The 12146-nt window shown below is 46.2% G+C and overlaps 1 protein-coding gene across 3 annotated transcripts in view; it reads left to right on the top strand.

Moving 5' to 3' along the window:
• P2RX7 (purinergic receptor P2X 7) overlaps positions 1–12146 on the top strand; it is a 60648-nt gene that overhangs the window by 22611 nt on the left and 25891 nt on the right. For 2 of the 3 annotated variants that reach the window (XM_086347678.1, XM_086347679.1), the window contains exons 2-5: positions 1084–1252; positions 2394–2462; positions 7052–7124; positions 9450–9546. In XM_086347678.1, the coding sequence (XP_086203804.1) occupies positions 1084–1252; positions 2394–2462; positions 7052–7124; positions 9450–9546 (408 nt within the window). The remainder of the gene's footprint in view (positions 1–1083; positions 1253–2393; positions 2463–7051; positions 7125–9449; positions 9547–12146) is intronic. The other variant, XM_086347680.1, reaches the window with a different exon arrangement.

The following is a 12146-nucleotide window of genomic DNA, read 5'->3' as shown; positions in this document are numbered from 1 at the left end:
ACGGTAGACCAGTCAAAGACCTCAGGCCTGCCACTGATGACCTGTGTGATCTTGGGCAAGTTCCTTCACCTCTTTGAGCCCATTCTCTCATCTACAAAAGGGGATGATTTCGGGAACTGTTTCCTATCACTGTTGTGAGCACTAAAGGAGGTGATGCATTTAGAACATGTACTAAGTACTCAATAAAGGGTAAGCTGCTATTACCAATGCTATTTTAAACTAGGCAGGTGTTTCTGGAAAACAGGAAGCTGACCTGCCGGATAGACCCTTACATATGTGTGTGCATGTTAAGTCACTTCAGTCGTGTCTGACTCTTTGTGACACTATGGACTGTAGCTTGTCAGGCTCCTCTGTCCATGGGATTCTCCAGGCAAGAATACTAGAGTGGGTTGCCATGCTCTCCTCCAGAGGATCTTCCTGACCCAGGGATTGAACCCAGGTCTCTTAGGTCTCCTGCATTAGGCAGGCAGGTTCTCTACCACTAGCGCCATCTGGGAAACCTGGAACAAACTCTTGCTGCTGCTGCTGCTGCTAAGTCGCTTCAGTTGTGTCCGACTCTGTGCAACCCCATAGACAGCAGCCCACCAGGCTCCCCCGTCCCTGGGATTCTCCAGGCAAGAACACTGGAGTGGGTTGCCATTTCCTTCTCCAAACAACAAACCCTTAGGTAGATGCTAATGTGTTGCTGAGTCCCAGAACAAAGCTGGTGGACTGACCTGGGGTGGACTTCGCTATTTGAGAAGGCAATCTATAACTTAAGGCCTATATTACGTGATATTAGAGACTGGTATTGGGGACAACAGTTTCCATATGGTGAAAGCTCACTATGAGCCAGATACACTGCTGAGGAGTTTGCATGGGTATCTCAGTCCATCCTCAAAACAACCCCATGAGGTAGGTATGACTATTCTTCCCATTTTACAGGTAAGGAAAATGAGTCACAGAGAAGGTGAGTCACTTGCCCAAAGTCACCCAGCAAAGCCTGGATTTTAATGGAGCTGGCTCTCAGTTCCTGCATCCTAAACCATGGCACTGTGTCTCCCTTGAGAAAATCGCTGATGCTTTTCTGTGTCTGTCATTTAGCTTTGCTTTGGTGAGTGACAAGCGGTACCAACGGAAAGAGCCTGTCATCAGTTCTGTGCACAGCAAGATAAAAGGGATAGCAGAGGTGAAAAAGGAGATTATGGAGAACGGGCAGAAGAAGGTTATGCAGAGTGTCTTTGATATGGCGGATTACACCTTCCCCTTGCAGGTGAGCACCTGTCAGCATCCTCCCAGGACTTGTCCCCGGTCACTGTCCCCAGGGCCTCTTCCTCCTCCCCTGGGACCTAGAGACTCGCTCCAGAAAAACACTGGCCCCATTTAAAAAGCTGTGTGAAAATCTCAACTGAGAAAACCTAAAAATTGCAAAATTGGGTCAGATGCAGCAACTCAAAGGAGATGACACTTTGCTTTATCAATTCCTACAGGGTTTCTCAAAATAGCAGTGTGTCCTGGTGCATTGAAAACATGATTTGATTCACTCAAACTTTATTTATACATAGCTTTTCAGAAGCAGGGCCATCAAGTCAGCAAGTTTTGCCTAGATCCAGAAAGGCAAAGAACTTTCTGCCTTGAGGGGACCAGCCCTTCTATATTGTTTGTGCAGCATTTTATCAACAAAAATGTCTCCAGGAAAACTCTTGGCTACAGTTTTGCAGAAGGGAAGGCTATAGATGACAAAGAATGGAAAGGTCTGGACCATAGCGAAAGGGCTTGACATTGTCTCAATCTGCAAAAGGATAAAACGAACGTAGAATTCTCAAAAAGGAAAGATTGAAGTGGAGTTGAGAACACCAAAGAACAGATGGAGGGGGGTGGTAAGAGGGACAAAAGGGCCCACTGGCAGCCCCTGGAAGCTGGAAAGCTTTGAAAAACCATAAAAGCCAAGCTGCTATCCATTTGTTTCTAACAGAGGGTCATTAAAATCTCCACCTATTGCCCAGGTGTGGGATGCCCTATGACCCTTTCATTAAAGTCCTGGATAATCTGAACAGCGTTCTGATGGAGGTAACACCTCCACCTCTGCCTCCCCACATCTTTTGGTTTTCAACGTAATGGGACTTACTGTGTCCCCCAAAATGAAAAGGCTGCTTTTGAGGCTGGAATGGAAAATGAATGCTCAATCAATTTGAATGTTCCTCCGCTCTCCCTCAGCTCAGCAGGGCAGCTCACCCAGCTTGGATATTAAGCGCTCTGGGTAGTCAATTTGCTTCCAGACCCAGATTTCTAGACTGAAGCTTAGAAGAGTGGAAAGGTTCGCCCCCAGGCACTTAGCCAGTTGGATTACTATGATTAAGTAGTTGTGTTCTCAAAGGGCTTGCCATTTTGCCTTCTCTCCTTTTTCTCTACAGGGGAACTCCTTTTTTATGATGACAAACTTTCTCAAGACAGAAGGCCAAGAGCAAGGGTTGTGTCCCGAGGTAAGGAGAGAGGGATGGGTGATAAGAGATCCTGGAGGCGGCATAGGTCAGAGGAAATGGAAATTGGGACCAGGGGTGTTGTGGAGCCCACAAATACTGACTGAGCCTCTGCTTGTTACAGAGCAGGGGTGTAGATCTGGGCTGGCTGGAAAGGGTGAGAAGACCCTGCATTTCTCGCTCTGTAACCACCAGATCTCTGTTGCCCTGAGTCTCCAGCTGTAGCACTAGGAGCCTGTGCAGCTCAAGGCCTGCTTTCTCCGTTGCTTGCTCCCGGAGCAGCTTGGGACAGCATGGAACCTTGGCGTTTGCATAGTGTCTCATGTTTTAACAGAGCCTCACAACAACTTTAGGGGGGTAACAGCACTCCCAGCCTTATTTTACAGGTCAGCACAAAGATCAGCACGGATATTGGGATCAGGGACCTTCCCAATATCACACAGCTTGCTGGAGGCAGAGCCAGACTTAGAATCCAGCTGTCCTCATTCACAACTTCTCCCACTGTTCACTGTGAACTGCCTGCAGGGCCAGCCAGGGCAGATGTCAGACAGTGCAAGTTTGATATTTCATTGCACTTCTTTAGTTTTAGGCTCTACGTGAAGTGGGGAAGCCCTGACATCTCCCACCCTCACTACCATCATCCACTCACTCTCCCCACCTTGCTTTGCCCTCTCCGTACTCTCTCTCAACCTTCTGCCTTCTTCTGGAAAACTTTCTTCCCTATAAAAACATGTGTATCTTATTCTGTCCCACCCCAGTCTTGTTCACTGCTCTGTAAAATGAAAACTAGCTATTCTGATAAGTTTGTCTATAGTGATGTCTTCCTAGGCAACACCCTCCTGTTGTTCCCCTCTCAAGTAAGACACCTGTGTTTTACCAGGGACTGTCCCAACACCGAGAGGTGAGGTGCAGCGCCTGTGGGGAAGACCAGCCTTGCCTGTGGGTCTTGCTCATCGGCCCTCTCTGGTAACAAGGCCTAGATTTCTGAGTGTCTGAGAACTCAGTGTGGATATGCTCTCTTGCACTACAGTCCTTGCCATCATTTCTACCTAAATTTGGAAATAAGCGAACATTCCCTTCAAGTCTGTCTCAATAATGCGCCCCTAAAAAGAGACCTCTCTACGTTTATTTTGCCTCCATTTCCCCTTAAATGTCCCTGCTACTCTAATGAAGTAGCCAGGTGCCTGTCCAACTAAATATTCCCTTCCATCTCCCTACCCAGCGGCATCTGAAGTTGAATCCAATTTGGGGCCTTTGGTTCCCTCCTGTCCCATACTCTGAAATTGCTACTCACACTCCTCCCCACCCCCACCCCCACCCCCGCGCCGTGGCACTTTTCACAGATACTTTTCAAGTTATTGAGACTTACAAGAAATCAATAAAGAGACTTGTAAAAGAAGTCAAGGAAGAGAGTCAGGATAGCACAGAGATTAAGAGCCTGGGTTTTAGGAGCTAGACTGCAAATGGTTCAAAACTTGACTTATTACCTTTGTGACTCTGGGCAGGTAACTTCACGGCTCTGTGAGCTGGTGTATTCATTTGCAAGATGGGGCTGATTGCAAAACCTAGGTCTTGGGATTATTGAAACAAATGAGCACATCTCTGTGACAGGCTGGAAACAAAGCATGATACATTGTAAAAAGCACTCCAATGCGAGCCATTATGACCCAAATGACAAGTTACTCCTTCTCAGACAGGATGTCCCTCAGACTGAGCTCTGTGGAGGCAGTGTCAGCCTGGAAAATACTATGTAACTCTTGAGATTTTTATCTGCGATCCGAGCTGGTTTGGGTTGCTCTAATGGGAAATTTGCCTCCTCTCTTTGCATATTGACAGCCACCCCCCCACAGTCCCCTCCCCACAGCCCCGGCCCCGCAACCCTTACCAGAAGGTGGAAGTCAAGGATAGGGCTTGACATCTGTCTGCAGTAAATATGGCCAAGCCCCAGGTGTACACCAAAATGAAGAGACACTGGTCCTAATAATCTATTGCTGCATAACAAACTGCCCTGAACCTGCTGGACTTAAAGCCATGAGCATTTCTTTTTTTTAATTTTTTTTTTTGATGTGGACCATTTTTTAAAAAGTCTTTTCTGAATTTGTTACAATATTGCTTCTGTTTTATGTTTTGTGTTTCTGGCAGTGAGATATATGGGATTTTAGCTCCCTGACCAGGCATGGAACCTGTACCCCTTGCATTAGAAGGTGAAGTCTCAACCACTCAACCATTAGGGAAGTCCCTAAAGCCATGAGCGTTTTAGGGACTCTCATAGTTCAGTGGTTGACAGAGCTCTGCTGGGCAGTTCTGCTGATCTTGGGATCTGTGTGGGGGCTCTCATGGCCTGGGCTTGGCTGGCCTTCTCTTCCTCTCTGGGGACTCTTAAGGCTTCTCCTCCTTTCAAGGTCTCTCCATGTAGTCTTTCCAAACTTCCTCACAGCAGCTCAGGATCCGCCAGACCAAAAGAAGCTTCCAGGCCTCCCAGGCTCAGGACTAGAGCTGACACAGCGTTACTCCCACTGCCTTCTGTTGGTTATTCACTCAGAGTCAGACCTAGCTTCAAAGGGAAGGGAAGATGCTCTGCCTCCCAACAGCAAGAGTGACAAAGAATTTGAGGCCATCGTTGATGCATGTGACAATCACAAAAAAGATGATTCGAATGTCTATTGTTTTTTCTTTTTTTTTTAATTTTGGAATTTCACCTTGAGAGTAAAATAGAGTCGGTTTATCTTCTTTCCTGAGATTTCTTTCCAGTTGATAATCAGAATAACATAACTTCCCATGAGCCACAGTGAATGATCATTCATTCATTCTTTCCACGTTTATCCAGACCGACTATGTGTCAGGCACTCAGACTACAAAGACACAACCCAGGCTTTGTGTTCAAAGGGTTCACAATATAGTCGGGGATCACAAGAGCAGCAAACCAAGGACATGCTGGGTGACAGGAAGAAGGTAACTTAGGAAGAAGAGAGAACATGAAAGTGAAAGAGATTGAAAACTACAGGAAACATTCACTAAGCAAAAGCCACGGGCTAACCCCTTTCTCATCATAACTCATTTAATCTTTACTAAAACCATATAAGACAATTCCCCTTCTACGGGTGAGGAAACTGAGGTGCAGAGAGGCAAAGTAACCTGGCTGAGGCCACTCAGCCAGAAAATGGTGCAGCTATTGCCAGACCTGGTTGCACCTGCACCCAAGCCTGGACCCTCCCCTGAATTTCTGTAACAGCCTATTTTCATGAAACTCCTGGTCTCCCTAAGACTGGCCATTAAACCTGGTCCTCAGAAATCGGGAAGTCGAGAATGCATAAACCAAGCCATCTCACTTTTCTTCTCCTCATTCTGCCCTCAGCTCTTAGTCTTGGAAGCTGACTGACCTCATTTTTCTCAGGCCAGGAGAGAGAGCTGGCTGGAGTCCTTTATTTCCACATTTCCTGCTGAGCCATTGCACCTGTCTGCTTCACTTGGTTCCTCAGCCACAAGGCTGCATGATCCAGGACCCCGCTCTCCAAACCAAGGGCTGTTCCCTGAAAGTGGGCCCTGGCATATGCTTCTTAGACTTTTACTTATTTTTATATGTTTATTAATTTAAAAAATATTCATTTATTTGGCTGCATCAGGTCTTAGTTGCAGCATGCAGGATCTTCATTGCTGCATGTGAAATCTTTGTAGCAGTGAGAGGGATTTAGTTTCCTTACCAGGGATCGAACCCTGGCCTCCTATATTGGGAGTGCGGAGTCTTAGCCACTTGACCACCAAGGAAGTCCCTATTTTTATTTTTTATTGAGATATAAGTCATGTACCATAAAACACACTATTTTCAAGCGTTTAGCTCAGTGGTTTTTAGTATATTCACCGAATTGGGCAAACATCATCTCAGTCAGTTTCCAGAACATTTTCATCATTCCAAAAAGGAACATCATACCCACTAGCAGTCACTCTCAGTACCCTACTTCCCTTAGCTTCTGGCAACCACCGATCACCCTTCTGTCTATGGACTTGCCTGTTCAGAACATTTCATATACACAGAATCATACAATACATGGTCTTTCCTGTCTGGCTTCTTTCACTTAGCATCATGTTTCAAGTTTCATCTACACTGTAGCAGGTATCAGTACTCATTCATTCCTTTCCATTGCATGAATGTCCTAGATTTTAGTTATCCGTTCATCTATTGGTGGCTGTTTGGGCTGTTTGGATTTTTGGGCATTATCTTCACACAAATGTTTGTGTGAACATAGACATCTGCTCTCCTATATCTGCCGCTGCTGCTGCTGCTGTCGCTTCAGTCGTGTCCGACTCTATGCGACCCCATAGACGGCAGCCCACCAGGCTCCCCCGTCCCTGGGATTCTCCAGGCAAGAATACTGGAGTGGGTTGCCATTTCCTCCTCCAATGCATGAAAGTGAAAAGTGAAAGTGAAGTCGCTCAGTCGTGTCTGACTCTTCGCGACCCCAAGGACTGCAGCCTACCAGGCTCCTCCATCCATGGGATTTTCCAGTCAAGAGTACTGGAGTGGGGTGCCATTGTCTTCTCCTATATCTTAGAGACACAACTAATTCCCCACTATTTTGTCCTTCTTTCTGCAGTACCCCACCCCCAGGACGCTCTGTTCCTCTGATCGGGGTTGTAAAAAGGGATGGTTGGGCCCGCGGAGCAAAGGTATGTTCTGTTTCTTTTTCTGAGACCTGCAGGGGGATGGTCTGGGATCCTGGTGATGTTTGAGAAGCCCAGCTCTTTAGCTTCTGGCTCTCAGCTGGCTTCGTCCACCTTCCTTGGGCCATGGATGAGCCTGTGCCTGCCCCATGCCTCGACTCTGAACCCAGAGGACCAACTGCTGACTATGAATGTGACTCTAATTCCCAGTGAGGGCAGCTCCTGAAAACCTCACAGAATTAGCCCCTTCAGGGTTCTCACTGATAGAAAATTTGAATGGCCCAGTAGCATCATCTGAGTATTCTACACGTTTCCTCTTGAATTTCCCCAAAGGTTGAGAAGCATGAATGTGTACCCCGCCCAGGGCCCCTGGAGGCAATATCAACCTTCAGAGTTTCCAGAGATCTTGTTTTAACTTAAAAAGGCACATAAAATTAAAACAAATTTCGCAAAAAAGAACAAGAAAAAGTAAAATATCATTGTTTTAAGTGGAGGAAAACTGCTTTACAATGTTGTGTTAGTTTCTGTCGTATAACAACTTGAATCAGCCATGATATACATATATCCTCTCCCTCCTGAGCCTCTCTCCCCTCCCTCCTTTACATCCCTCTAGGTCATCACACAGCACCCGGCTGGGCTCCCTGTGTTATACAGCAACTTTTCATCAGCTATCTATTTCACACATGACAGTGTAGATATGTCAGTGCTACTTACTCCATTCGTCCCACTCTCTCTTTAGCCCACTGTGTCCACAAGTCCATTTTCTACATCTGCTTCTCCATTCCTTCCCTTCAAATAGGTTCATTGATATCATTTTTCTAGATTCCATATATGTGAGTTAATATATGATATTTGTTTTTCTCTTTCTGACTTACTTCACTCTGTATAACAGGCTCTAGGTTCACCCAGCTCAGTAGACCTGACTCATTTGTTCTTTTATATGGCTGAGTAATATTCCATTGTGTATATACATCTTCTTTATCCATTCATCTGTAGATGGACATCTAGGTTGCTTCTATACCTTGGCTATTCTAAACAGTGCTGCAATGAACACTGGGGTGCACATGTCTTTTAGAACTGTGACTTTCTCAGGGCATATGCCCAGTACTGGGATTGCTGGGTCATATGGTGGATTTATTCCTAGTTTTTTAAGGAATCTCACACTGTTCCCCATAATGGTTGTATGTTGTCCATAATAGTTATATCAGTTTACATTCCCAGCAACAGTGTAGGAGGGTTCCCTTTCCTCCACATCCTCTCCAGCCATCAGTGTTTATAACATGTGCTAAGTCACTTTAGTTGTGTCCAACTCTTTGCAACCCTATGGACTGTAGCCTTCCAGGCTCCTCTGTCCATGGGGATTTTCCAGGCAAGACTACTGGAGTGGGTTGCCATGCTCTCCTCCAGGGGGTCTTCCCAACCCAGGGATCGAACCCATGTTTCTTATGTCTCCTGCGTTGGCAGGTGGGTTCTTTATCACTGCTGCTGCTGCTGCTGCTGCCACTAAGTCGCTTCAGTCGTGTCCGACTCTGTGCGACCCCATAGACTGCAGCCCACCAGGCTCCCCCGTCCCTGGGGTTCTCCAGGCAAGAAAACTGGAGTGAGTTGCCATTTCTTTCTCCAATGCATGAAAGTGAAAAGTGAAAGTGAAGTCACTTAATTGTGTCTGACTTTTCGTGACCCCATGGACTGCAGCCCACCAGGCTCCTCCATCCATGGGATTTTCCAGGCAAGAGTACTGGAGTGGGGTGCCATTGCCTTAAAAGCCAGTTTATAACATACATGTACACAGAAAGGCATATTAATATTCAATTCCATTCCATAATGCTTGTGCATTTGAGTTGGAGGAGAGTTAACTAACACTATTTACTATTTACCTTTCCCCTTAAATATCCGTTAGTGACACTGACACTCCAGGAAGATGCGCCATGCTTACTGCATGGCCCTGTCCATCCTGGTCCATGCTGTACACACCTAGAGGAACTCCGCTGTCTGTTCAGAAGCCATGTGCTAGTCCATTTGTACCAGGCAAAAGAATACACCCTGTTCTGCCTCCCTCTCAGGCATCTTTTCTTGTGAAGAAACAAACAAGCAAGCAAAAACCTAACAGCATCTGTGGTCTTTATGTCTTCTCTTTGATCCTTCTTTGAAAACCTTACCGTTCGATGTGTTGCTTGCTTGGTTTTTCTTATGTAAGCCTGTGGTTTGGATGAGGTTACACAGAAACTAAAACTGCTTGGATTGAGAAACAGCCTCTTGCTTGAGTGGAGTGGAGTTTCCTCCCACGGTTCTTTCACACCTGTGCTTCTACAACCCCTTGACCCTTCACAGGAATCCAGACCGGCAGGTGTATACATTATAATGAGAAGCAGAAGACCTGTGAAGTCTTCACCTGGTGTCCTGTCGAGGCAGAGGAAAAGGCTCCGGAGTGAGTTATAGGGAGGGGACAGACACAGTGGCCCGCAGCTTCAAGCAGATGAAGCCCTGCGAGGCACTGCCCCAGCTTCCCTTCTCAGCACCACCCTCCCTCCCCAAGTCCCGGGTCCTACTGGCTTAGTGACTCCCAGGCCAGACACACTAGCGGTCTCTGGGAGGGCCTTGCTTGTGGTCAAAATATTGACATAATTCTGGACCAGCTGATAAATAGCTACTACCTTGAACACCTGTGGGTGTCCCCTGCCCCTTGAGTGTTCCAGCACTTTCCAGGGCACCTCCAGACACCACCTCCAGTGCTATAGCAGGGTCCATTCTGTCAGTGTCTGTACTGAGTGATTAAGGAAGAGAAGGTGGGAGGGGAAATAGGAAAAAGGAAGAAGAAGGGAAGGGAGGAGAGAAGGAAGGGAAGGCAAAGAAAGTTTTCTTAAATGTTCACAGTGATGTACACATTTGGTGTTCCCCTGTGTTGATTCTTCTCAAGGTCAGGCCCAGAAGGCAGAACTTGATGTTAAACCTCAGAAAACACTGGGAGGGCTGCATTTCAGCAGAGAATAAGGAGAGCTGGATTCAAATCCGGGCTTTAATGCACCCTTGCTATGTGGCCTTGAACAAGTGCCTTAACCCCTTTGGGTTTCAGTTTCCTTGTCTTTAAAATAAGAATAACAGGCCTTCCCCAGCAGGCCCAGTGATTCAGACTCTGCACTTGCCACGCAGGAGGTGCAGGTTCCATCCCTGGTCAGAGAACTAAGATTCCACAAGCAGCGTGGCCAAAATATATTTTTTTCAGTTAAAAATAAAATGAGGATAATAACTGCACCAACCTTCCTGGGCTGTTGTGAGAATTAAATGAGATGATAATTGCACAGTGATTGCACAGTGAACCCTGTGCTTGGCACACTGTAAAGTGCCCAATAACACAAATGCATACAGGATCTGCCCCTCAACGTGTGGTGGTTCTAGACCAGCCTTGTCCAGTGGAACCTTCTGCAATGCAGAAAGATTCTGTACCTCCACCATCCAATCTGGTAGCCACTAGCTACATGTGGCTATTTAGCACACGAAATGTGGTTACCACAACTGAACTGAATTTTGAGTTTAATTTAATTTCAATAGTCGGGCTTCCCCAGTGGCTCAGTGGTAAAGAATCTGCCTCCAGTGCAGGAGACATAGGAGACATGGGTCCAATCCCTGGGTCGGAAAGATCCCCTGGAGGAGGAAATGGCCACCCACTTAGTATTCCTGCCTGGAGAATCCCATGGACAGAGGAGCCTGGCGGACTACTGTCCATGGGGTCACAAAGTGTCGGACACGACTGAGAGACTGAGCACACACAGACACAATTTAAATAGTCACACACACCACACATGCCTAGGGGATGTTGGACAGTGTAGTTCTAGAGAAATGTGACTCAGGGCCACACCATCAGCATCTGTGGGGCAAAGAGAAAACTTCCCCAAACTAACTTCTTAGAAGCTTCAGGCAAAAGTTTCTGATGTCAGAGTGGGAAGCACCAGGCAGTGCCAGCTTGTCCGGCTCTCACTCGCTAACAGCACCGCACAGGTTCATTTGTAGGTCCCGGAAGAAATTATCCAAGACCCGGGGGGACATGAGCCTACATTCAAGAAGGCCCTGGTTCAAGGCAAGAGGCTTCTTGATTGCCTGTGGTTTTCAGTCCTGGCTCTGCCAGCAATTCATTCATCACATAAATACCGGGCATCTCTGATGTTTTGTGACCTGGGCTGCAATTTTACATGACCCTGGACAAGTAACTCCCTTACCTTCAGTTTCTCATATGTTATACAAAAGCATTACTAAGATGATTCATTTAATTGTTTCTCCAGCACATCCATTATCACATAGTAGGGAGAACTGTGCTTTTTTTTTTTTTTTGTAAAATACAAGAAGACCCAGATATGGAGCAGGTCCCAAGGGTTTTGCAATCTAATAGAAGAGATAAGACACATGCACAGAGGGCTGTCATTCCGAAAAGGAAATTTTTAAGTGTCATGAAAGAGAAGTAAAGGGGACCGTTTAGTCCTTTGATTCTGAGCATGTTGCCCAGAAGTTTGAAATCTTCTAAAGGCAAAGGGTCTGGCAAATAGCAGGCATCTGTTGTAAACAAGATTTTGTGTGTGTGCAAGTGACAATATAACTTCAACTGGCTTCAGAAAAAAAAAAAGGGACTGTTAATTTTGGGCTTGTGTTTTTGACTCACGTCAATGAGAAGTCCAGAAACACTAGTTTCGGGCAAGGCTTGATCAAGGCTTTAAATGATGTCTTAAGATTTCTCTCTCTCTTCCTCTACCTTTCTCCTCTCCCCAGCCTCTAGCTCTTCTTTTCTTCCATGCTGGCTTGCCTCACACTGTGGTCTGGGGCACTCCAGGTTTACCTTGTCCTTGCTACTAATAATCCTAGAGAAAACAAGTGTTTCTTTCCCAATAGTTCCCACAATAATCCTGGGGTGTTCTCAATGGCCTAAGGCATGTGACAGTCAAAGAATCAATCACTGAAGCCAAGGGGATTAGATTACACGGCTTGGTTTTTTTCTGTCATTATTGTATAGTTTTATTATTGCTTTTATGTTAGTGTTTT

The sequence above is a fragment of the Bos grunniens genome, chromosome 17 (genome assembly GCF_055505025.1).
Source record: "Bos grunniens cultivar Pamir isolate PY7600 chromosome 17, Bosgru_T2T1.0, whole genome shotgun sequence".
Classification (NCBI taxonomy): domain Eukaryota; kingdom Metazoa; phylum Chordata; class Mammalia; order Artiodactyla; family Bovidae; genus Bos; species Bos grunniens.
Note: the sequence above shows the minus strand (reverse complement) of the source record. Positions and strands in the feature narration are given on the sequence as shown.